We start from the raw sequence: 25,884 nt of genomic DNA on the forward strand, positions 1-25,884 counted from the left end.
AAGTCAAGTACTTGGGTTTACTAGCTCATGAACAAATTTATGTACTAACCACTAGATCAAGTAATCATTCAAACAATAGTGGTAGGCTATGAATTTAAACATTTCATTTGTTATGCATGATCCTATGAAGCATGTACTATATGCACCAACCGTATACTAGTAAGGTATGAAATGATAATGCACATTACAATGATACCTTTGCTATGTTGGAGTAGAGGATAGTCACATAGATTCTAATTCATTACTCCAATAGCAATGTGAAGTCTAATTATAAGCTTGGTGAAGACCAATAGATACCATATTGAATTTCATTCTTCACCCATATGAAATAAATACCACTTATGATCAAGTGCACTTTCTTGTTGTAGTTGACTTGCTTTATCTTTTGATCTTTGCTTGCATGAGAGCATCAATTTGAGAATACCATTTGAAATATCATGACTAGCTCTCTTTTGAGTGTTGCTTGCTTTTCTTGATCAACCCTTTTAATTACTTCAACTAAGCATCTCAAATGTTCCTCGGATCACCACTTCCATATTAGCCTTCCAAGTACTACACTTGGTTTACCTACACATAGGCGACAAGCTCCTACACTAGAGAGACATGACCTCTCTCTAAGAATTATTCTTGATACTCACTTGAAATGACTTGATTGATTGATCCTAGTGATGGACTTAACTTGGTGAGTAACCTTAATTCCTTCTTTAAGTCCTTTTCTTTCTTTTTGTTTAAGTTCTTTTCTTTCTACCAAATGATTTCCAATAGTCACTAGAACTTAACATTCAACTTCATCTTGAGTTTGATCTTGATCTTCCAAATTGAGTACCAAATATGTGCAAAATACACTTCCACAATCAAATGGCCTTGTACTCTTTTCTTGTCATGCTTCTAGATTATCTCAAAACCAAACTTAGGTACCTCAAACACTTGTAAACATGTTTTCAACTTGAGGACCTTTCAATCAAAGTGACTCTAAATCAATCCAACATTTGTCACTTTTTTCTGATAGATTTTGTACCCTTCAACGAAATAATCATATCTCCCAAAGTACAAATCCAAATACTACTAAATTTGGTGGAGATATTCTTTACTAAGTTATTTAATAGCTGTAAAAATTTGAGCTTCATTTGACTTCTAGATTGCTGCCATATTTCAATTCTTCCACCACTGCTACATGCTAAAAACTGCTGCACTATAGCTGACAAGATCCACTCCAAAACCGAAGCATTTCTTATCCAATTTTCATGAAATTTCTGCAGCATCTTATACCATAAGTCTAGAGCATGTACACCAATTTTCATATCAATCCAATAAGTTTTGATCACTCAAACATGGCTAAGATCACAGCTAGCTCAGATTTTATAATTATAGGATATATTTCAATAATTGAGCTTTACTTCATCAAATGTGAATCAAGCTTGATACTAACTTGTTTGAATACTTCCATAAGACATATATCCATTCAAATCACTTACTAAATGTCATCTCATGAATTTATCCAACACAAATCAATCCAAACTTGATTACTAAGCAATTATCCATTCAATCATCTTATAGCAAGCAACATTGCATATTTATCCAATTCAATCAACTCATATGCACCCAAATAAAATGATCAACAAGAGATATACCTTGGTTAGCTCATGATCATACAATTAGCAAGCTTCAACTCAAATATTTGCAAGTCATCAAATATATCCAATGAATCACCAACAACTTGAAATTTGCACTTGTATGTTGTAGCATATTTGGACTTCATTCAATTTGTCATGGCATTGGGATAATGATCATCACTTAGCAATACTTGGCTCAACTACATGATCAACACGATGAATATTATTTGAACCACGCCTCCAATGCCAATGGTACCTATAATTAATTATCCACTTTTTGATGGTACCCAAATAAGTTTGGGTCCTCTCAAGTTAGGAGCAACATACTTAGGCGATGCCTTAGTATGAGTAGCAGGATGTTTTATAATAGCAACCATAGAGGTACCATCACCATCCTTTCTAAGCATATCATGATCATCAATTGAAATAGGCTTAGAAATTTTACCTAGGGGATATGAATGTGCCATGTGTCCCCTTTCCCGGCATGAGTAGCACTTTTTCTTTGAATGAGCCTTTTCTTCCTTGCTCATGTGGTGCTTCTCATTGCCTTGCCTCTCATGAATTGCTTGAGCCTTCTTCTCAAGCTTGGTAGGACACTTAGAGGCAAAGTGTCCCGTACTTCCACACTTGAAGCATTTGATGTGAGCATAATCTTTCTTCTCATCTTCATTCTTGCTTATCATCTTGGCATCTTGAGTTTGTATTAGATGCCTTGCCTTCCCACCCCTTCTTATTTTCTTCTTCTTTATCATCAAAGCATCACCATCTTTATGGTTGATCTTGATTTGCTCTTAGGGTGTCTTCTCTTGCTCAACTTGTGACTTTGGTTGAGGCTCTTTTAGTTGCTTCACCAATTGCTTGGTTGGGCATATTGAGGTAAGGTGACCCCAAGTGCGGCACTTGAAGCACTTGACATGCTTTAGCCTCTCTTCTTCTTTCTTCAACTTGAGCTTTTCTTCATTGGGGCAACCATTTGCAAGATGTCCCACTTCATGACACTTGAAGCACATGAAATGAGAGAGCTTCTCTTATTCTTGCTTCTTCATCTCTCTTTCATATCTTCTCTTGCCCCATCTTTTGTCCTTGATCTTGCTCTTATTGAAGCCAATGCCACTTGTGTCATTGCGGCTTTCTTGATGATTGACTTTGCTAGTCTTGAAGCCGACTCCACTCTTATCACCAAAGTTTCTTTGAGTCTTCAACATATGCTTAAAGGTGACTTGAGAGTTGTAGCACCTCTCTAACTTGTTGCTCAATTTCTTCACTTCATTTTTGAGCTCATTGTTCTCCTTCAAAAGGTTAGTCTCATAAGACATAGAGGTAGAACAAGCATCTATATGTGAAGAGCATGGCATATCTAATAAATCATCACAAGAGATGGATACATGCTTCTTACCTATATCACAAGGGTTAGCAACAATTTGTGATTTATCATTTGACCCATGTGATGAGCTCTCATTATTTTTAAGTTTCTTTGTAAATACTTTAATGAGAGAGGCATGCTTTTCTAATAAATCATCATGAGATGCAAGTAGTGTCTCATGATTCTCATTTAGCTCATCAAGTGAAGATTTATAAGCATTAAGTAGTTTCTTATGTTCTTCACAAGAGTTCTTTAGAAATGAGTTTTCATTTTCTAATATCAATGTTTTAGCTTTCTTATTTTCTAAAGATATGGTCATGCTAACAAGTCTACTAACAAGCTCATCATATGAATCAACATGATCAATCACATCATCATTTGATATCTTGGTGTCACCTTGTGACATGAGACAATGTGGTGATGGAGAAGAGCTTGTAGTAGCATCATCATCGTGGCTTGAGCATGAACCATCATCTTCATCAAGTGTGCATGGGATAGCATCATTACTTGCAACACTTGTGGCATCATCATTAACCTTATTAAGTGAACTTGTAGTTGATCGATCATCATCTTCACTTGACAATGAGGTGGAGCAATCTTCCACAATCATCGAATTGTGGTCATACTCAACACACTCATGTGCCTCCTTCTTGGGCTCATCCTCCTTGAATTTTCCATCATCCCATGTGGAGGAATCACCGAAGGTGTGCTTGATGGACTCCCATATCTCATGAGCGATCCCCTTGTAGTTTACTTACTTCATCAAATCAAAATTTAAAGCATCCAATAGAAAACAACAAGCATGTACATCAAATTCATAGAGGACTCTTTGAGCTTTGGTGAGAGTTCTATGATCCAAGACATGGGTGAGACCACTAGTGACAACCCACCAAAATTTAGGTCCCTTTGCACGAAAATGATCAAGCATATGATTTTTTCAAAGTGCAAAGTTAGTGCCATAAAAAATGTGATTCTCACAAACATCTAGCCCATTAGACGCCATCCTCTCGGGTCGGAAAAGACCACAAATGAGAGACTGGGCTCTGATACCAATTGAAAGGGTCGAGATGATGACTAGAGGGGGGGTGAATAGTCCTTTTTAAAACTTAATCACGCTGGCTAACTAAAACAAGTACGGAATTAAAACTATCGGTCTAGCCAAGACTACACCCCTCTATCTATGTTTACTAGCACCTTGCAAAGATACTAATCAAGCAACAAGGGTGCCAAGCTAGTTAGAGCTCACCTAACTAATTCTAGGAGCAAGGTCACACAAACCTATACCACTAGTACTTTAAGCAACAAGAAAGCTCCTACACATGCTAGTAAGCAAAAGCACAAAGCCAACTAAGCTCACTAGCAATGCTCAATAACAAGGCAACCAATGCTAAATTAGAGAGTGCAATTACTTAGCTATACAAACTAAGCAATGTGATTAACAAGGTTACACAAACCAAATTAGCCACGTAAGGGAGCTACTTCTATGCTACACAAGCAAAAAGATAATTAGCAAGCTATGTAAGCTAACTAATTATTAAAGCAACAACACAAGCTCAATGTATATAAAAGTAATTGCAAGCTTGTGTAACAGGAATGCAAACTAACGGGAAGAACAAGGTTGACACGATGATTTTTCTCTCGAGGTTCACGTGTTTGCCAACACGCTAGTCCCCGTTGTGTCGACCGCTCACTTGGTGGTTCGGCGGCTAATTGGCATCACCCGCCAAGCCTACACGTCGGGCGCCGCAAGAACCTACCTCAGAAGTGAGGGTTAGCTCAATGACACGTTTTACTAAAGTTGCTCTTCGCGGCTCCCGCGGGGCGAGCACAATGCCCCTCACAAGCTCTTCTTCGGAGCGCCGCACAAGCTTCTTACGGGCTTCCACGGAGACCACCACCAAGCCGTCTAGGAGGTGGGAACCTCCAAGAGTAAAAAGCACCATCAGCTTGCAACTCGATCACCTAGTGCCACTCGATGCAACCTCATGATGCAATCGCACTAGAATCGCTCACTCACACAATCGGATGATCGCTATCAAGTATGTGTGAGATGGAGGGCTCCCAAGCACTCATAAGCATGGACACTAAGTCCCCTGAGGTGCTCAGCACAAGCCATGGCCGAAGGCCATTTCTATTTATAGCCCCAAGGGCTAAACTAGCCGTTACCCCTTCACTGGGCAACTGTCGGGTCGACCGAACGCTCTGGTCGTGTTTACCGGACGCTGGACCTCAGCGTCCGGTCGTCCGATGATAGCCACGTGCCACCTGCATTCAACTGCATTCTTTCAATCTCAACGGTCATCTTCTGACCGGACGCAGCAGCTTCAACTGACCGGACGCAACAACCCCAGCGTCCGGTCGTTTCTAGTAAGGTACCAGACATGACCGGACGCGTCCGATCGCACATAATCGGACACAGCCCAGCGTCCGGTCACACTCCAGCTTCTGCGTCATCGTACGTCAGCCTGACCGGACACACCCTGCCAGTGTTCGGTCACTTCTAGTGCCAACGTCCGGTCAAAGACCGACGCTACATGCTCTCGGCCATCACTAATCGGACGCAGGACCCCAGTGTCCGGTCACCATGTGACCAGCGTCCAGTGCACTATGTGAGACCTGGTCTTTTCTATCTAGGGTGCCGGTGGCACCGTCGGACTGTCCACACTCTACGGACGGACACTCCGTCAGTGGAGTTTCTTCACCAAGTTGATCCACATCAACTCCAACTATATCTCCTTTGAAAATGTGCCAACACCACCAAGTGTACACCACCATGTGTATGTGTGTTAGCTTTTCATAATCATTTCCCAAATGATGTTAGCCACTCAACTTGCCACGCCACTCGATCCTAGCGACGATGCAAAGTTTGATCACTCAAGTGACACTAGATGACCGATATGCAAACAAGTTTGCCCCTCTTGATAGTACGGCCATCTATCCTAAACCCGGTCATAAACTTCTCTACACACCTATGACCGGTGAAGTGAAATGCCCCAGGTTATACCTTTGCCTTGCGCGTTCCATTCTATCTCCTTCAATATTGATACAACACATGCACCAACATGATCAACAATGATATGATCCACTTCATATCATCATGTGATTATATTAGTTTATCGATCTTGACTTTACTTACTCTTCACCGTTGCCATCGTCCATCGGCACTAAGTCTTGCTCAAGCTTCACCGCCACACGGTCCATCACTCCAAAGCCTTCGACTTGCCCTTCACGCTTGCAACCGGTCCATCAAGCCAAGTCTTGTCTTGATCTTCTCCACCTTGATCACATGACTCAATGTCATGTCTCATATGCATTTAAGCTCCTTCATCATCACATGTGTGAGTTTTGCAACATCTCCAAGCTATTTTCACCTTCATGACATATGTTGCTCACACACATATACCTATGGACTAATCACCTATGTATCTCATATAAACACAATTAGTCCAACTAAGTTGTCACTCAATTACCAAAACCAAACAAGGACCTTTCAGGTGCCACCGCTTGTGTGCACCCACATCGCCTTCCGGTGGGAACAACTCACGAAGTGCCTGCATGTTACCGGCGCTGTAGATTTCTTCATACGCCTTTATGCTGATATGGACGGAGACGACATCCTACTGGTTAGTCCCAGGCGCTTCAAGACAATATGCTCACCTCGCTTGGACACTGAGATACGTGACAGGTTCTGCGCCGCTATCCGCTTGCTCCTCTTAGGGAGCATGAGCGGTGCACATCCACCATGGGCCATATCATCTTCGGGCAGCTCTAGGAGTGGTGGTTGCCGTGCCTTTGTGACTCGCTCGGTGAAGCGCTTGAGTCGTCTACCGGTAGAGGTCATCTAAGGGGCTGGAGTGCGGTTGACGGCGTCCGTGGTAGCCAAGGACTAGCCCGATTCCTGGGGTGGCAGCCCCGACCAGTGGTGGGTCAAGGCGCACCTCGGCATCCACGACGTAGGGCTATCCCTCACGTGGCATCATGACCTATGGTGGCCCCTGCAAATGCGACGATGAAGGCGAGTCCATCATCCACTGTGTAGTCTCCGCCAGAAAACGGGTGTCCACCAGCGATGCGTCCACTTCCTAAGAAGCGGCCTCTGGAGTAGTCATGCACCCAGACGCTGGTGCTCCTATTGGGGGCACGCGGCAAGCAAGGCAGCGATCTCCTCCAACATTGGGTTGACCAACGCGGAAGACCCCGAGCAGGCGCACAACTCAAACGCCAGCAGATCTGGCTCGATGGCTGTGACTCATCGTACAGAAGCCACAATGGCAACGGTGTTGTTGTCATAGTCGGCCGACTCGCCCAAGCTCTCCGGCTACTTGGTGTCACCACTGTCGTCGTCGGGATCCGTTGGTGCCCCCCTTGGCACCCTACATGACCCCATCCGAGCTCTGTGGAATGCCGCGGGGGGCGTACTAAAATATGATTTTTCTAAGATATATTAATCATATCAAATCATATTTTTTTATAAAATTAAATGAAGATAATTTTTATATGAAAATTATAGATCTCGACGAGATCTACAATTTTCTAGTTTTGAGTTTTTTTTATTTGAAGTCGTAAGATGCTCAAAAAAATTAATGACATATTTAGACTTAAGGGTATTTTTGACTTTTCACACCTGCAGTTTGACGGCATTAGAGCCCAAACTGACGGCAGTGGTATGGAGGGCAAAAAAAAAGTTAGAGGCATTGCGATCTTTTTTTAATGACACACGTGGAATTCAACACGGAGCCTTGCAGCTCGCGGCGGCAGCTGAAGCCCAAGAAATCCGCGGTGGGCGGGCGGCAGCTGAAGCCCACGAAATCGAACGGCCCATTTCGACTATTTGCTTTACTAATTGCTAGGCAGGTTCTCTCTCCGTGCCGCGTCGCGATGCCCCTCACCGTCGCCACACCGCGCCCAGGCAATCTAGGCTGAGTCCCCGCCTACCTGCATATAGGATACGAGCATACGTCGCAAATCTGTATATTTTTTATTCATTTACATTCAGAGCCCAAGCATCACTTGATCACTGTTACGTTCAAAAACAATAAAAGATAATATCTCAAGCGTATCTCTTGCTTGCAAGAAATTTTTCATTGAATCATATTACAACCCTACTACAGCCCTTACGCATCCATCATTTGCCTTTTCTTTCTGCTCTCCGGTAAAATGCTAAGCTCTGCCCCCGAGAGATTATATTTGAATCCTTGGCGCACATCTCTAGGCACCAGGGTTTCCGACGAGTTCAACTATTTCGCCTTGTGTACTCGTTGTCACTGGATCTTCAACTATTGCTGGAATGGAGGAGGAGAATAAATCAGGGGTAAGTATCAAAAGCATTACCCCAAAAAAGTCTTGTTTTCATCTTCATCTGTATCCAGCTCAAGCCCTTCCGCCGCTAGAAGTCTACTGATCTCATTATCCCTCTCCTCCTCTGCCTTCTTGCGCATAATATCCCTCTTCCGTAACACAAGGGTATGTCTCTTCAGAGTTGTGCTGTAGAATTCCATAGATGCCTTCTTTTCCTTGGCAAATAGCTTCCTTTCTTCCTCAGGATCAACCTGGATCCAGTATTTTGAAAGTCAGATTCAGATAAAAGTACAGAGCATGCAGATAACTGACATAGCAAGATGTTGGACGGCATTGAGGATCAGTGTAGTGCTTTTGTTTCTGAAAGGGAAGTGTCAGGGTCTCTGCCTTTCATTAGAGAAAGGAGAAGCGGAACAGTGTAATGCTTTGGCGTCACCTTTGAGCGTGAGAGACGCCGTGCCCGTAGTGTCATTTTGCGTTGCTGCTGCTCAGCCCAAGCAGCCACAGCCATGTCACCACGTTGGTCAAAAGCTTTCCGCTTCTTCATTACCCACTCCATCCATGCTTGAGAAGCCTAGTTCAAAGAAAATAAGATTTTCAGAACAGCAACAATACTGCTTTTAAGCAGACATTGCTCTGGAAGTCACCACTATAATCTCAACTAAAATTACCATAACTCTCTAACAATTTAAATGTTGCCTCACATTCTAGTAGCTGCAGTTGCAGATAATAAAGTCGAGTGCTCAACAATTTCAAGACATACGAATGGTTGGACCCATATGTAATTGTTATTACCAGTTCTTAGTTGCCTAGTCCAGTTTTGCAGCAAGATAAACAAAGCAAGACACACAACTGCTTTGTAAGTTAGTAGCACAAGGATGGAATGATGCTTCCCTTTTCTTGGTTTCAGAATCATAAAGCTAAATCAGGATTGAAAAACTAATATTGTGACTAAAATGGGTAATCCCAAAAAAGGTGGCAACAGAACAGTAATTAACAAACAAATACAAACATGGAGTGGAGCAGCATCCTGCACATAATGAAATGATAACCTAAGTGGCCAAGAAAATTCAGACCTTCATCGGATTCACATGATGCTCTCTATCATATGCCCTTCTCCTTTCATCATCAATCAACAGCTCGTACGCTGCTTGGATCTTGATGAAACGGGCTTCAGCAGTTTCCCCTTCCTCAAGGGTTCCCTTACCATCATAAACTGTGAGATGACACATAATCAGATGGAATAAAAGGAGAATGACAGCTGCACCTGTATTACTATGGCACCAATTTCTTCCTTGATTCATTTTTCTACCAGTAAATTACAGGTAGCCACAGGCTTTACTTGCTCGATTCATTGTGGTTAGTTTTGACTTTAGTTATTAGTGCATACTCCCCAGCCAAGAAGACTTAAGACAATACATAAGAGATAATTACCTAAATTCAATAATTATGAATGGAGGAACCCGCAAATTATTTCACCATAAAGTCTAGAACTCTAATACCCTAGCAGCACAGCTCCAGATACAGAAACATCAACTGCAACGACACATATCTATAGAAGGAGAAATAGCTTGATGCCGTGTAAAACATGCTACTGGACACAACTTCTCAATTAAAAGTTGATATTGATTTGTGGACCTGCCATTCTAAATGCATTTGATGTTTATCACTGAATCCACAGGAGGATGAGTAACATGAAAATGAGGGTCAAATAGTCACTGCACACTAGTTTGTACCATTGACACTGATGCATTGTCTTCAATTGTGTTGTGGGCTTGCGGCAAACCAAAAACTCAGTGATAAGAAAAACATGAAGTAACTAAGAGTTATTAATCTGTTCATAGGAGCGTGCGAACTGTATGTCTAGAAACACAAGAAAAATCAAATAGTGCCTCAAACACAGTAGGGAGAATTGCTGAATATTAGGAAAATTCAGAAAGGTGAATAAACCAACCATCAGGGTGATAGAACTTGGCCAATCTTCTGTAGGCAGTCTTTATGGTCTCCTCGTCTGCATCCCTACCCAGCTCTTTGAAGCGCATGAGATACAAAGAACACACATTAGCTTCACCTTCAATTCCAAGTCCGGAACACACAGTACATCTGAAACTACAAAGTAGGGGCGCAACAGATCGTTACTATTACTAAGGTAGCCCAATTTAGAACTGAATCGTTTTTTTAGACGATAGAACTGAATCATAGAAGCATGGCAACAGCAAATGATCAGAATCAGGCGAAGCCACAACGGATCAAAGACTTTTTGATACATAGTAAACTGATCAGCATCATACGAGTAAGTAGATCATCAGGATTGACAAACGAAAAAAACAGATGCTACCGACCCGTGAGCACAGGATCGTACCAAGCGTCTCGTACGGCGACTTCTCCGAGTCCCAACTCGCCGCGCGCGTGGACGCCCTCCTCCGAACCCCGCCGGCCGCCCTCGCGACCTCGTCGAGCACGAACGCGGGCGAACTGGAATTCGACGGTACCCTGAAGCTCCCGCCGAGGGCCGGCGTGAACCCCAGCCGCCCGGCGCCTCGTCTCACGGCGGCGGACGAGTAGTAGATATGGAGGAGGGAGGAGATGGCTCGAAGGCTGCTCATCGCCGGCAACGCGGGCAGGCTTTAGGGTTAGTGCGTGGTGGAGCCGTGGAGGAAGAGGCGGAGCCGCGGAGGCGAAGCTGGAGGTCCGCTGGTTTGTGGTGGAATGGAGGGAACGCCTCCTGATGGTGACACGTCGTTTGCACGTCGGTTGCATACGTGGACCGCTGCTCTTCTCAAATAAGGCCTCTTTTTCTGGCCGTCACAAGGTGTTACTGAATCACCTCTTTTCTGGTTAAGTGCTGGTTGCTTTCTTGCTGAATGTAAAAGAATTTCTTTTCAGTTGTACTCATAGGAAGGAATATCAGTATTCCAGGCATTTTACCTTCCTTTCTAAACGGTACAGGAGTTATATTTACAAATTTACAGGGCTGCACTCATGTACATGTACTGATGTACATATTGCAGCAAATCAACCCTACACTACAATTCTCCTCTCTGCATAATTGCAGTGTAGATGACTCACAGGTCACAGCCACAGGGTGAGGTTAGTTCTGTACTGTTACTGTACATGAACCAGAACCTGATGATACATATCTAAACTGAAGCTCTTGCGGTGTTCTAACAGTTGAGGGCATGTAAATAGATGTCATTTCTTTTTTGTGCCAGCATACATGGCTCTTTCCCACTGCGCGACATCTTCAACCTGTGAGGGCGGTGGTGGTAGGACCTCACGCTCTACCAGATCCCAGCCATCGAATATGCTATCTGGCACGCCACCATGCTTCACCAGCTTACCGGTGTACAAGAAGCTCTCGTTTGAGTTCAGGAGGAGGTTGTCCAGAGTGCTGGGCTGACAAGAACAGAGATTCCATCAAAATGGAAATTGAAGTTTTACATGCAATGTAAGAGCGAAATAGGAATTTACCATGATGGCTGTGTGCATGCTGTCCATAAAACTACTGTCCGATGATATGGCCGAACTTGCCTTCCAAATCGATCTGTTTAGCTGCTGCGCTTGCTTTTCTGACCTGGAAGCAGCAGACAGGATCAGTTTTTTTAAAACCCTTTCGATATTGGATCACAGATATGCATGTTATACTATGAAACAGCAGGTACCTTGAGGCAATGTTCGATTCAAATGCAGTTCGAAGGGCCTTTGATGACGATAGCATATGGAGCAACTTAGCAAACGCCTCAAAAGTAGAAAGATTGGATGGCACATCCAAGCCCAGTGAGTTATAATAGTAGGTAGTAATGGCTGTAACACTTGTCTTCAATAGTGATATTCCTCTCTGCAAATATTGATGCCTCTCCATGGAGTTGGAAGATGCACCAGAAAAGCTAAAGCTATTGCTTCTCTTGGAATCAAAAGACGGTTTCTTGACAGAATCCACAGAGTCAACTCCAAAGTTACTTGAACCACTTTCTGTCAGTGAAGTTTCTTCACCACCTGTGCAAACATTTTTCCTAGGTATAAAAAGTGGGTAAACCTTGCTGAAAAAGAAGAAAAATAGAGCACGTCAGTCTATGTCTTATATGTCCATCTTCATACGATAGAGAGCTCTTGTTTTTCTAATATACAGTACCTCTGGGACTGTCGTGTGCTCCAGTAGGAACTCCGCTGCCATATATTTGAGCATGAACCCTAATACATTTAAAATAAGTTAGCCAATGAATCAACCAGGCAGCCAATTGAAAGTTCATGCTGCTACTCATGCGCATCACAAATCCAAACGAGTATAACTTGCAGAATACCCTTGCACATCATTTGTGTATAAAGCATGTGGATGTGCCACAGACAGATCCCCATTAAACGAAGTGCTTAATGAGTCAAACAAATACCCTTGATCAATCAAAATAACTAAATTCACAAGACAGACTATTATAATTCCAGGACTAACCAATCAAAGCTGATAATGTGGCACTGCATTCATACTTCTTATTACTCCAATGCATGATTCGAACAGTAAATTTTTATCTTACCTTAAAGCCTGATACATGAAGAGAAGGCGCGGATAGGATACGGACTGCAATATTGATGAAATGTAGCATGTACCTGTAACAAGAACAAACTTAAGTTTCACCAATTCAGAACCAAATTGACAAAGTATTATTGCAATCTGTGCTAGAGAACAATTTACACAACCCAAGAACATAATAATATATAAACTTCTCAGGTGGTTGTAGATAACAAGGAATGCTACTGGTCTCCATATAACATTTCTCTATGGTCTAGACAGCGATTATTAATGTTTAGAAGCAAGCAACTCTATGAAATATTTTTATAAATAATTTGACAGTGTGCATTAGATTGATGTTCAGAAGATAGATAAGTCATAGACCATAGAGAAATGTTAAAAATATTGCAATTAAGACTATAGAATTCCAATTAAGCAAATAACTGAATGAGAGAATGTAACCATTAGAACAATAATTTGTAATAGTTAGAGGAAAGTATAACCCCAAAGATGCCGACAGTTCTTCTGATGGAATAGAATGTGGATCGAGACCACGAGGAAGACGAGCCCCGCATATCGAATCATACGGACCACTGTAGTCGTCTTTCTTTTCTCCCTCTTTAATAACCTACATATTAAGAAGTGTATGATATAAATCCTTATGTAAACATGAATGAACACTTGGATGATCCATATAATATTATTACAGAATACCAAAAAGTAATTAAAGACACCCTCATTTTAGGCACTCCCACTGTTTGTATTTAGTAGGTGTATTAGGATTTGAGAAAGTATTTAGAGGGATACTTTGACCACTAAAATATCCTCAACCCTAGCAGCCACATAACAGTGTGAAATACAAATCTATTCATATAACTTTTATACATTAAGCGCCCATAAGTTTTTTTTGGTGAACACGTAGGAAACCTGCATATCATTTCATTAAAGAAGAAGAAAAGGGGTGTTCGTATATATGCCCTAAGGCCTAACTGCCTCACAGTTACAATTCACACACCAGGAAAAACAATCAATCCCAAGAGAAAAAAAAGAACTCTCAGGAAGAAAGAGCATATGAAGATGATTCGCCCCTGCTGCACACCACAAAGAACCATTATTAAACACAGACTGCAGCACTAATCAGCAAAGAGTTAAGATCTTCATTAAGCGTCCCTATGATTTGACTAATTATTGGTCAAAGTTTGACCTTTTAAATCCTGTTAGGCCTGCTAAAAACGACGAGAGGTGGTTGTGATATAAGTATATAACACAATTAACTTATGATGTTAACATGGAAGATGTTGAGCAAACTATCCTAAACAACATTCTCCAAATATGATCAAAATCGAATCTTGACAGGTGAGGTTGCCAACCAAGGATCACAAGAGTATATATGCATGTAGAAACTTACTCGTCGCATTGGAAACAATCTGCAAAGTTGCTTTACAGATTTTGATTGCATTTTCATACAATCTGAGGTGGTTGCCATCTGCCAACAAAGAACAAATATTTTCAATTGCAAGAGAATAAGCACAAACACACAGCTGATGGATGATTCAGTTTACACTACTATTATGTGTACTAAACAAGTAATGAAGGGGGGGGGGGGGGGGGGGGGGGGGGGGTGATATTAAGACTTACGAGATTCATCTGCGCAATTTTCATGGCATTGGTGTGCATGGCCACTGCATCAGCTCGCCTCTTTTTCAGCTGACAACAACAAACAAAGCATATACAGGGTTAGCAAGATATCCAATGACTTTGTTCTAGATGAACACTGAGATACGCATACCGTGACAAAAGCCAAATTCAATGACGCAGTTTTTGCCTTAAGATCACTCGATGCCTGCTCGACCTTGGTCTTGTCTGCAAAAACAGCAATAAGCAGATATCAGCATCACTAACCCCACCAACAACAACCAACAAAATTTATCAGTGTGGAAGACGTTGACCTATGACATCACCATCACACTAACCCACCCGCAACCACAGACAATCAGTGTGAAACTGAGTGACCTACCTATGGCAGTTTTTCTCTTCAATTCAGTGAGCCGATCCCTCAACTCCATGATATCATGTGCTTTGCTCGCTCTCCAGATCCTCTGCTCATCTGTTTTGCTCTGTCAAAAAAATACACGAGGGACACAACTAAATCGTTTCAGCATGAATTCCCTAACGACAACCTAAATGTACAGCAATTCAAGGTTCGGCATAGTTATTCCCGCCACCATCATGCCTGGTTCTGGTATATTCATCTTGTATTTGCCCCCATGCTAAATTTTAACCCGGTAATTATAACCCATTAATATAGGCTCAGTTGGCTGTCGAATTGATAGAGGTGTGTCAGAGGGGGGAGAAGGGGCGAGGAAGATCAACCTTGGCTTCGTGGCGTGCGGCGATTCGGGAGTGGAGGGAGTCGCGGAGGCTCCTCATCATGCGCAGCCTCGTGTGGTACTCGATCAGCCTGCGGAAGACCCAACCCAAATCCAAACCGGCAGGCGCATGAGAAATTTCACCAGGAAGATTAAAACTTTCGCCGAATTTCGGGACGCGAGGGGTGGATGCTGCTCCTACCTCGCGTTGACGCACACGGCGCAACAGGACGGCAGGTTGGATCCCTCGCAGAGCGCGCAACTGCTGCTGCCCCGCCGGGACGCCATCCCTCTCCGCGCCGATTCGGCGGGAAGGGAGGGGCTGGGGATGATTATCTGATGCCCGGACTCGAAGAGGCAGCGAGCCGCGGTGGGGTCTTTGCTGTGCTAGTCGTTTGCGTGCGACTGCGAGACGAGAGATAACAGCGTGGGGAAGAAAACCCAGAGGCACAGAGGCAACGACGACTCTTCGTCTCATTACACGATTCGGATCGGGCCAAGGCAATAAACGAATACTTGGGCCGTGTATGAGCTCTTTTCAGGGCCCATAACAAGTCCGAGCAGAGTATTATTCAATTTTTTACCAGTAATTTTATTACAAAAGATATAAAGAATTATTCAATTTTTCCAAGGACCAGTAACGAATCACTAGGGCACTGGGAACGCAGAAGCTGCTGTGCATGAGCTAGATCAAATGGAAGCAGTGACGACGTAGACTCCAGAGTAACTACTAGCACTATTGAATCAAACAGGCCTTCAGTAGCATCCGCAGGTGTTGCAAGTTCAAATTCCAACATCCCAAATCCATGATCGAAAATATAACACTAAGGCCTGGTTTAGATTGGGGTTAGGAATCGGTATTTGGCACCGTAGCACTTTCGTTTGTATTTGACAATTATTGTCCAATCATGGCCTAACTAGGCTCAAAAGATTCATCTCGTAATTTACAATTAAACTGTGTAATTAGTTATTTTTTATCTATATTTAATACTCCATGCATATGTCCAAAGATTTAATATGACAAAGAGAGTGAAAAAACTTGCAATCTAAACCAGGCCTAACTGAACGCACCCATTGTAAAGCACAATCCAGAAGAAAGGGCTACATCTCTATAAGACGAAATGAGGGCCAAGCTCGGGCATCTCATTGGGCCACGTCGCCTGTTTTTCCTCCTCCGTCGGATGTTGATCGAACGTTGAGTGTGCCACTGCAGCTAGCATTCCAGGTCGCCCGTCCCCGAGCACCGGCCTCTCGGCCTTGTCCCCGGCACGAGCTGCCTCCGCTGCAAGATCTGGTCTGGCCGGTGGCCGGTGGCCGCATGCGCTAATCAGACGCGCGCTGAGGTCCCGCAGCACCACGATGGCGCCGCGTCCACCATGCTGCGAGGTCCCTTCCCCGCCTGCCCCTCCTCGTGCCGGTGTTCGCTGCTTCCTCCGTGGCCATGCTCCACTCCTCCGCCCCGTGCCCAAGCCAAAGGCACCGGCGTCCCTCTGCTCCTACCTCTTCTCGTCCCCGATGCCTGCCTGCCGCCACCCGTCGCCCGTGCAGAACCCCGGGTCCGCGCCAGCGCCGCGTAAGATGAACACGATGAAAAAAAGGCCAGCGAGCAGTGTCGTGCCGCTCACGCGCCCCTATGCGGCTTCCTGCGGCACAGAGCACGCCGGTAAGCGTCCTAGCATACAGAGTGGTCGACCACATGGACGACGGCCAACAGCTGCTCGAGGAAATGCCAGCAAGGTAAGGTACTCTCTGAATAGTTAATGTTTCAAGCAGTTGTAGCCGAGTAGCACTTTACAGAGATAATTTTGGATGAAACATAGAAATGCGACTTAGATTCAAGGGAGCATGATGCAAGCTTGCTGAAGATATTGATCATTGTACAAGCAAAGAAGTGTATTCATATTACCTGGCTATACAATTTAATTGACTTAAACTCATTGAATGCATAATTGCATATACAACCAACCATTCTTTTCTCTGAAGGTCGTAATCTTATTTTGGTGTGGCAAATTTTCTGAAACATGATCGTCCATGTGAATTAAGTGTTATGATCTTGTCACAAAGTTATTCCATGAGTAGCAAGATTACTGTCCAAAATTCGCAGAATTCTTACTTACTATTGATCATCCAGCGACGACGGGAATAGCTAAGAGGCTCCGCAATGTACGCGATGAGAGACAAGCTCAGGAGCCAAGGAAGCTGGATGGTACTTGCCCTGTCTCCTTCCTCTCCTCTGCCTACCTTTGCCTGCCCTACTCCCAGTTGTTTGAACGAATAAATGTCCATGTGCTATCTTCTGCAGATTCGTTTTTTTTGTGTGTAGGCTAACGTCAGCTACAATTGGTAAGTTTATCTAAATATGTTTTTTGTCAAAAAATCAAATCTAAAATGAAGGAACCTTATTTGATTGGACAATTCCTAATTTATGTAAATTGTAGATGCTATGAAGTTTTAGCTGATCCATAAGAGATACATTCGGCTACTCTTACATTTGATGCATTGTTACAATTTCTACAAGAAGGGGACAGGTTGGTGTTTAAGCAGTTTCTTCCAAAACTTCACACAGACTCTATTGGTACTGCCCATTGATTCATTCCTTACTTTTAGCTTAACTTACCATAACCAGATGCTAAATTGCTAATGAAAATTTCATTAACACTTTTTTTTTCTAATCTTATATAGTGCAAGAATCAGATTACTTGAATTTTTTTTGTGACACGTGCAGATTACTTGAATTTTTTTTGTGACACGTCCCCATCACTACATTGATATTTTGTGCATGTGTTGGAAGCAATTCTAGGCTATGATCCTTGAGATGTATAGTCAGATCTCATGGCTTAACAATATACACCAGAAGGAAAAGGTCATCACAACCAATTATTGACCTTAGACAGACTAAGGCACTAGTGGTGTGAATTCTCAGTAAGGATTTCTTTTGTTTTATCCTCTGGTTCTGTCCAAAAAAAGGTGTTCAGGGACAATTTTGACATTATCATCTACTTTGCCACATCATCTTAATGCTATTATCTTATGTTTTTTTACCTAGGCAGCTGAAGCCGTTACTGATGTATTGATCTTGTTTTGTAGATATTCCTAAGAGTAGTAATGTAGATCCTGAGATGGCGTAAAATATACTATTCTCTGTCCTGAGCTACCTGCCTACTACCATCCCTGCTCGCTTGATCGTTTCTATGGCTTATAAACCGACTGATGCTGTTTTATTGTGAGAGGAAAAACACTGTATCATGAACTGATAAGCATGACTGATACGATCAAGCGAACATGGATACGTTGTCTCTATTCCAAAGTTCTTAAGATGAATCATTTCTTTATTTTTTCTTTCTTTCTTTTTGCATATTTCATATTCTACTTCTACCATAAGACTGCAACACTTTATTGGAGTGAGTTTACAAGATTATATTTAAACTTGCAGCGACTCTTTGCGCGCCCCGGCGGACGCTAACCCGCACTCGCTTGCCGCAAAGTTTTTACGGTGACGTGGCAGCTTGTGCCACAAAGGCGCGGATTTACGGCAGTATGCGCGGCACACAACAAAATTTGTATGCGCACACCCACAAGACCGTCAGTATAGTCCCTTTGCAATCTGACAATGTCCCTTCAGCCACTGCGTATGAGAACATAATGATTGTGGCCAGCCGTTAAGAGGCCAAAATCAGCCCGCGCCGCCCCTTCTCCTTCCCACTGCGCCCTCTCCTAGCACAGCGACCCCCGGCCAAGGCAAGAGAGCCCGCCTCGCCGCGCGCCCCGCCCCAACCAGAAGCCAGAACCCATCCGCGCACGCGTCGACGAGGTACGCCTGCTGCTATACTCGTCTTCAAGATTGCTTTCCTCTTCCTGGCATGTGCTTGCTTGTACGCGGCTGCTTGCGCTGGAGCCTGCGTTCTCGGGTTAGTTCATAGCTAGGCGGCTAGGCCTAGGGATTTGATTGCTTCTGTCGCGGATTAGCGAGACTTGTGTAGTGTAGGCGATTGATTTGTTTTGCTCACATGTTTTTTTTTTGGTTGGGATGTAATGCGGCCTTCCTCTGGTGGAGCTATTGAGTTTGATTTCTGCATTCCAAGCTCTTTTCATTGAGGCGGCCTGTTTGTTCTGGAACGTTGGGGACGAATTCGTCGATGGGGATCATATTAATGGATTTGGGAAGGAACCAACTCTGTGCCATGGTGATTTTGCTGGTGTTGTTGCACTTAATGACAAAGAGCAGAGGAGGGTGTTGCAGGTCTTGCGGGTTGTTGCGAGGCTTCTCGCTCATCCAACGGGCTTGGAGGGTTGGAAGTCTTTGGGCCACGAAAAAATTGCAGCCGGTCCACGACAGCCACGAAGCTAAGTTTTGCGGGGCGAGGTCACGTTAACAACCCGCCCCGCCTACAACTTGAGTTAGCATTATAACTTTTCCTCCACTTTGAGCCGTGTTCATTTGCAACACAATGCAGGTGAGCTGCATCTATTTGTACTAAGAATATTGAAAACATTGTAGTTGTATATTTAGATTTCAAAGGAAGTTGTGTACTGTGTTCTCCTTTTGGTCTATTAAATTCAATTGCTAAACATTATTCTACTTTTGTGTTGCATTAAGAGGACAGTAGACACATTTCTAAGGACTAATTTTTAATATCATCAGGTGCATGGTTGAGATTTTCATGTGTTTTTCTCCCTATATATTCTATATTATGGATTTAGAGCGATGCGTGCATGATTAGTTGTTGATATTTAGTTATATGCTGTGCAATCCATTTATTTTTAGCATTTTTCTGCTTAGCAGTTGTAAACCATTACAAGAAAATTGACCAATAGCAAATACTGTACCCACAGGTTCTCCGATGGGAAAGCCCAAGTCGGCGCAACGCAGCCCCATGTTTTCTAGTAAAACTGCATTGCAGGGTAGATTCAAAATGCATCTACAATAAGTGCGATAAGATGCTTATGCTATTACAATAAAGCGCGATAGGAGCAGCAGCAAGACGAATGGAACGAGTCTTACTGCAAAACTGCTGACATGCTGTCAACTTGCTGCATGTACACCATCTCTTGGACCCAAATCCCTGATGTTTTGTCACCATCTTAGTTTTGGCAAACCATTGTACTCTATAGAATGCCAAAATTACACGTGCTTTGGAGATACCACGGTATTCTTAGCTCCAAAATACCACGTACCCAATGTCCCAATCAGGCCTTCCCTCACAGCAAACTACTAAAGCCTTTCAAGTTTCAACACACTACCAGCTAAATGTAGGGACAAGGACGGTGCAGTAGTTCTTCCTAGAGCTGCAGCTGCTGGTCTGGTAGAGTCAGGTGCGAGAATAGAACCTGTCGATTGACGTGCAGTGACAAGAGTACGGTTGCATCTGAAAACAGCTGTGACAAATACAAGATGCCAAAATACCAGCTTAAGCGACAAACTAGAGCCCACTATCCCCTCTTACCATTGTCGTGAGCTGCACGTTTAGCAGATACCTCCTCTTCTGACAGTGGCATGTAGTAAATCCTTGGGTACGCCTGTGTCTTCTTGAAGAGTTCATCCAGTGTCCGGGCAGGTTCCAGCTTCATTGGAGGAGGGGGAGGAAGGCTCTCCCTTGCTGGTCCAGGGTCAGAGGTGGGAGGCAGCTTGGCAAATGGTGCTGGAGTGGGCAACAAACCCCTTGAAGTAGCAGGAGCATGGGGAGCTACTAGGGTTTGGTTAGCCTCTGGCTGTTGGAAGGTTGCTGCCTGCGGTGCTGCAACTGTGCTCGGACTGATCGGCACTTGAGATGGCAGAGGAGTTTCAAGTTTGAGCTTTACCTCTTCTGGATCGACAAATTCAGCGATCAAATAGTTGTGGTTGTTTGGGGGCCACTGGAGGTTGTAGACAGCATTCCTCGTAGCCACAGCTTCCTCCACTGAAGAGTACTGTGAATCAGAGAGGTAGGAGAAGCAGGCACATCAATGCCATGCTACTAAAAGGAATAAACAACAAAAAGGCAACATATCACGAAATACTCTGAGCGTATCATGAACAACCAGACAACAAAGCTACCATTCGTCTAAAACCAAAGTTATCAACAGTGACTGAATCAAGCTCAATTGTAAGTTTGTAAACGATGTAGTCTGCAAGTTGTGCTTGTAAAACTGGCTACTATCAAGCATACAGAAAGCAAGTTTTATGCAGGGTGAAAAGGCTATAAATGGTCAAAAACAAGTTTACTAAGAAAATACACCAACATCAACATTACGTTAGTTTCATTAAATCCACCATGAAACACCTCAACAGATTATTTATTTGGAATTAGAGTTGGTAATATATTTTTTCTACAAATTTGGTCAAACTTAGAGAAATTTGACTAGGACAAAACTAAAACGACCTACATTTTGGTCTTTGGAACAGAGCAAGTACTTAAGATAATATTCCCTACATTTGTTGTATGGAAGTGTTAGCTTTACATGACACACCCTCCAGAAATTATAGGCTGTTTTGTCCATTCTAGATACACTTTTGCTATGCATCTAGATATAAGCTATGTCTAGATACATAGAAAACTATGTATCTAGAAAAGCCAAAACAACCTATAATTTGGAATTGAGGTAATACAATATGTGTATTGACAACAAAATAAACCATCAATTGGAGAAATGGCAAATCTGTTCAGGGGAAGAATTAGGAGGTAACATAGGGTAAGGAAGATCAGATCATACTGTGACGTAGCAGTGGGTCTTGATTTGATCCATCCAAAAGCTGCAGACAGATCCAGTTTTACCAAGAAGTTCTTGCACAGCTTTCAGAGTAAATGGGCGCACAAACCGATCAATTCTTAACGAAGTTGTTGCTGATGTTTTGGCAGGTGGTGCTGCAGTATGAGATAAGAATTAGATAGCAACAGTGAATTTCTTACTGTTTTGAACAGGTAGAAGAACCTCACCAATCCGCTCCTTTGGAGAATTTCTTCTTGCTATTGTATTGGGCCTGCCAAAAGAACGTTCCGGAGCAGGACAAATAACTTCCTTCTGAGTACCAGTACTAGTTATTTTGGATGCTTGTTGATCAGAAATATTGACAGCATCCTTGTTCCATAGGCGCTGGCGTTTGATTGGCTCAATATTTTCAATGACTTCTTGATCTGTTCATTTAACAGCGAGTTAAAACAAAGTCAAGAATTATACTTGGAATGAGTAGTGCCACAAAAGCCAAAAGTTTGACATGATGATCACTAGTCTTACTACAGAACTGCAATAAGTGTCATATACCTCTAGAAAGGAGTAGAGAACTAGGAAACATAAATGTACAATTGTTCTATGCAATATATACTAAAGGAAAAAAAAAGACGAAAGTGTAAGGATCAAGAAACAGAAATATGGACACTCATAGCACTGCACAATCACACAAATCCTTTTAACATGTTACAGAAGGCATAATAATAACGAGAGAATAGAACAGGAATATAAATATGTGATTATAAGTACAAGAACATAGTAAATGCCACTCTCAATATACTGTCAACAAATTATCACTAACCTTCAGGCTTCCTCTTTTCAGTTGGAGTTGGTGGCTTCTCTTCAGTGACAACTTCCTTTGAGTGTGCAGAGGAACCCTCAGCATGAGTATCAAGGAGAGAAACCTCTTTAAACACATGCTCTGAAGTAACCTCTGTCTTTCCTATAAGATCATCAGGTTTGATATAGGAATCGGCATGCTTACTTTCCATCACATCCTCATCCATTGATTCATCACCTGAACTCCTATCTAAGTTCAGTTTCTCACGAGAATTTCTGTCAGGACTCTCCTCTTTTCTGTCCAAGTCTATATCACTTGTGTAGCCTGACATCAGCGTCCTCCTTGGGAGCGCAAGGCCTTTTGCCACAGCCACAATATGTTCCTTAGGATAAGCATGCAATGCAGTAGCATCAGACAGTATTGATACTTCTTCCTGTTCAATTTTGCAGTCTACCTTGGCACCTAACTCAACATTAGTATGGGTAGGACCAGACGGGACATCAGCAATGATCATTTTTTTGCTTGTGTCATCTTCTGGCTCAGCAACCGCAACAGCATCAGAATCCTCATTATCACTACGCAACATATCATCAGAAGGTGTGGGTTCATCTTCCAGTTTTAGAATCTTGCTGTGCTCATCGAGGCCCAACTTGATGTCACCACCAATAAGATTAGAAGGTTCATCATCAACAGCCATTTTCTTATTGGTGTCATCTTCCGGGGTTTTCTCAATAGTATCGCCATGACCTTCAGAGTGTGGATTTGCTTCCTTCACTATAGTATTACCACTTGAAGTTGAATCCAGACCATTACCATTGGTTTCATAAGTTGCAGCTGTATTGACTAGAGAAGACTCAACTTCTGCAACAACATCCAAACTTCTCTGACTAGCTTCTGCAGTACCAACCACAAGGCCTTTTGCCGCAGCCACAATACGTTCCTTAGGATAAGCATGCAATGCAGTAGCATCAAACAGTGTTGATACTTCTTCCTGTTCAATTTTGCAGTCTACCTGGGCACCTAACTCCACATTAGTATGTGTAGGACCAGATGGTACATCATCAATGATCATTTTTTTCCTTGTGTCATCTTCTGGCTCAGCAACTGCAACGGCATCAGAATCCTCACGATGACTATGCAATTTCATATCAGGAGGTGAGGGTTCATCTTCCAGTTTTAGAATCTTGCTGTGCACATCGAGGCCCAACTTGATGTCACTGCCAGTAAGATCAGAAGGTTCATCATCAACAGCCATTTTCTTATTGGTGTCATCTTCTGGGGTCTTCTCGATAGTATCGTCATGACCTTCAAAGTGTGGATTTGCTTCCTTCACTATAGTATTACCACTTGAAGCTGAATCTAGACCATCACCATTGGTTTCATCAGTTGCAGCTGTATCGACTAGAGAAGACTCAACTTCTGCAACAGCATCCAAACTTTTCTGACTAGCTTCTGCAGTACCAACCACAGCCTCCTGAGTAACTTCTGAAGTAGCAAATGTACTTTCATCATAAGCTTCTGTAACAGAGATAACAAGATCTGCCCCCTGTTTCGCAACCTCAGAAGCACCTTTATCAACATGTTGCTCAATTGAAGCCTGGTTAACAGATGCAACAATGGAACCAGGAGTTTCACCTCCATCAGGTTCCTCAGGAGGGGAAGTTACAACAGTTGCTTTTCCCTCACCATCAAGTATCTCATCCTGCATGGCCTCAAAGAGCCTCTTCAAAAGATCATCCTTCAAACCACTGACAAGCAGATACCTTCGCTCAAGCTCATCCTTCAACTCCGTAACCGTCCACTGATCAATTGGTCGGTCGTTCAATACAGGATATGTCGACATTGTGACTGCAAAAGGTTTTCCCAGTAGAGCCAGTAAGAAGTAGCTTAAATTGTTGCAAAAGTTACACAAGATTTCCAAGAGCAAAATCAAGCAGGCTTATACAGTTCCAATGAGACAAAATCATCTATATCATATCATAGGATACCAATATATGAATCAAATTAAGCATTGTATATTCTTGAGTAGCAACAACAGGAGTATAAGGTTTAAAAGAGTACCATCCATCTTATTTACTTGCATTCTAGTTACTCCAGTGATGTACATTTTATACATTAAGAAAAGTAGTTCTTCAAAACCCCTAGCTCTTATATGTTGATGCACTTTTACAGTGATAATCTCTAAAGTTTATGCGATTTTTTACCGTGTGAATTTGACAAGAGCTGAATGCTAAATGTAGGTGGGGAAATACTCATAATTTTATCCATATATCGTCCATATTAATACCAAAATTCAGTTAATTTCTGCACATCAGCGAAATAGGAAACTACATATGAGAAAGTCTTCAATAAAACAAGCTGATCCTGAGGCAGAGGTTCACAACAAATAGCATTGCAAAAGACCAAACGATATCCCGGAATAGGAGGTAGCTGACGAGCAAACTACATAGATAATAGATCGCATTTCAATCCTGCCCACAAGCATTATATGCCCAAACCATCATTCACAGACATCCAAATAAAATCCGCTAATAGACCCAACTGCACAGTGAAAAAAAAACGCATCGGCAATCAGAAAAAATTCTAAAAATCTCAGTCGGATGGGATTTCACGTACCAACAACCGCGGAGACTGATGCCTAGCGCGCACCGTACTCCTCCAGCCCTTGAAGTTCCAAAAACCTACAAGCACACGCATCCATCAGATCAAACCCCTAGTAGCAAAACCCTAGTGAAAATCACAAAAACAAAACGAGGGGAGAATGCACGGACCACCCGCCGGGAAATCGCCGAGGCCACGCGATCCTGAAACGAAACAACAAAAAAAAAACACCGAAAAAAATCCGGGGGAAATCCCAAAAAAGAAAAACAGCAACGAAGAGCGGAAGAAGGGGATCGGAGACTGCGAAAGATCAAAAACAAGGAGAGCAGATCGAGCTGTCGCGCGCTCGTGAATCCCCGCCACCACTCGTGGCAGATTATGATTTCGGTTTCGATTTCTACGAGGAGACACAGGGGTTTATGCTTGGGGTTGGGGAGAGCGACAGCAAGAACAGATGGCGTCTGTTTGGGCTTGCGCCGCTTGTGGCGCCCAGTAGTCGGGAGCCAGTGGGGGGGGCCTGGAAATGGAGAACAGCCAAACGCCAGGGTGCTGCCGCCTGACAGATGGGGGCCACGCATGCGCATCAGTCTTCAGCACGCCTTCCCCTCGTCACGTGTACGAAAATACGTTTTAGCAATTGAGACACGTAT

General features: G+C 43.0%; 3 protein-coding genes and 1 long non-coding RNA gene across 6 annotated transcripts; 1 reads left to right on the plus strand and 3 right to left on the minus strand.

Moving 5' to 3' along the window:
• Window positions 1-7,705: 7,705 nt before the first annotated feature.
• Window positions 7,706-11,079, minus strand: LOC136550447 (uncharacterized). 2 transcript variants are annotated; one of them, XM_066542024.1, is made up of 6 exons: window positions 10,637-11,079; window positions 10,229-10,383; window positions 9,351-9,490; window positions 8,711-8,848; window positions 8,308-8,525; window positions 7,706-7,911 (listed from the first exon to the last, which is right to left on the minus strand). In XM_066542024.1, exons 1-6 carry the CDS (start codon window positions 11,032-11,034, stop codon window positions 7,908-7,910), a joined length of 1,053 nt encoding a protein of 350 aa, XP_066398121.1. In that variant the 5' UTR covers window positions 11,035-11,079; the 3' UTR covers window positions 7,706-7,907. The 2 variants fall into 2 exon arrangements, with proteins under 2 accessions (XP_066398121.1, XP_066398122.1); XM_066542025.1 differs by lacking the exon at window positions 7,706-7,911 and having other exon boundaries at window positions 7,936-8,525; window positions 10,229-10,303; window positions 10,637-11,018.
• An 87-nt stretch (window positions 11,080-11,166) lies between these two features.
• On the minus strand, window positions 11,167-15,587 carry LOC136550446 (uncharacterized). Of its 2 annotated transcripts, none has more exons than XM_066542022.1 (12): window positions 15,350-15,585; window positions 15,152-15,239; window positions 14,796-14,895; window positions 14,568-14,641; window positions 14,417-14,485; window positions 14,187-14,264; window positions 13,282-13,406; window positions 12,804-12,876; window positions 12,407-12,465; window positions 11,937-12,314; window positions 11,746-11,848; window positions 11,167-11,670 (listed from the first exon to the last, which is right to left on the minus strand). In XM_066542022.1, the coding sequence occupies exons 1-12, from the start codon at window positions 15,433-15,435 to the stop codon at window positions 11,467-11,469; spliced, it is 1,437 nt and encodes a 478-aa protein (XP_066398119.1). In that variant the 5' UTR covers window positions 15,436-15,585; the 3' UTR covers window positions 11,167-11,466. The 2 variants fall into 2 exon arrangements, with proteins under 2 accessions (XP_066398119.1, XP_066398120.1); XM_066542023.1 differs by having other exon boundaries at window positions 11,463-11,665; window positions 15,350-15,587.
• An 801-nt stretch (window positions 15,588-16,388) lies between these two features.
• Window positions 16,389-18,376, plus strand: LOC136552782 (uncharacterized). Its single transcript, XR_010782879.1, has 3 exons — window positions 16,389-16,884; window positions 17,279-17,490; window positions 17,586-18,376. It is a non-coding gene; the product is annotated as an uncharacterized lncRNA (long non-coding RNA).
• Window positions 18,377-19,951: 1,575 nt separating this feature from the next.
• Window positions 19,952-25,746, minus strand: LOC136550448 (uncharacterized). The gene is made up of 6 exons (XM_066542026.1): window positions 25,405-25,746; window positions 25,250-25,314; window positions 22,655-24,481; window positions 22,062-22,259; window positions 21,838-21,989; window positions 19,952-21,054 (listed from the first exon to the last, which is right to left on the minus strand). The coding sequence occupies exons 3-6, from the start codon at window positions 24,474-24,476 to the stop codon at window positions 20,578-20,580; spliced, it is 2,649 nt and encodes an 882-aa protein (XP_066398123.1). The 5' UTR covers window positions 24,477-24,481; window positions 25,250-25,314; window positions 25,405-25,746; the 3' UTR covers window positions 19,952-20,577.
• Window positions 25,747-25,884: the final 138 nt, after the last annotated feature.

Source organism: Miscanthus floridulus, chromosome 4, assembly GCF_019320115.1.
Source record: "Miscanthus floridulus cultivar M001 chromosome 4, ASM1932011v1, whole genome shotgun sequence".
Lineage (NCBI taxonomy): Eukaryota > Viridiplantae > Streptophyta > Magnoliopsida > Poales > Poaceae > Miscanthus > Miscanthus floridulus.

Coding starts and splice junctions, on each gene's coding strand:
- LOC136550447 (XM_066542024.1), bottom strand. CDS start 11,034: ATGCAACCGACGTGCAAACGACGTGTCACCATCAGGAGGCGTTCCCTC. Junction 9,491..10,228: donor CAAGTTCTATCACCCTGATG/GTTGGTTTATTC, acceptor GTCATCTCACAG/TTTATGATGGTAAGGGAACC. Junction 8,526..8,710: donor GGCGTCTCTCACGCTCAAAG/GTGACGCCAAAG, acceptor TACTGGATCCAG/GTTGATCCTGAGGAAGAAAG.
- LOC136550446 (XM_066542022.1), bottom strand. CDS start 15,435: ATGGCGTCCCGGCGGGGCAGCAGCAGTTGCGCGCTCTGCGAGGGATCC. Junction 14,486..14,567: donor TGAATTTGGCTTTTGTCACG/GTATGCGTATCT, acceptor TGTTGTTGTCAG/CTGAAAAAGAGGCGAGCTGA. Junction 12,315..12,406: donor AGCACACGACAGTCCCAGAG/GTACTGTATATT, acceptor CTTCTTTTTCAG/CAAGGTTTACCCACTTTTTA.
- LOC136550448 (XM_066542026.1), bottom strand. CDS start 24,476: ATGTCGACATATCCTGTATTGAACGACCGACCAATTGATCAGTGGACG. Junction 21,990..22,061: donor TTCTCCAAAGGAGCGGATTG/GTGAGGTTCTTC, acceptor CTCATACTGCAG/CACCACCTGCCAAAACATCA. Junction 21,055..21,837: donor AGACCCACTGCTACGTCACA/GTATGATCTGAT, acceptor TCTGATTCACAG/TACTCTTCAGTGGAGGAAGC.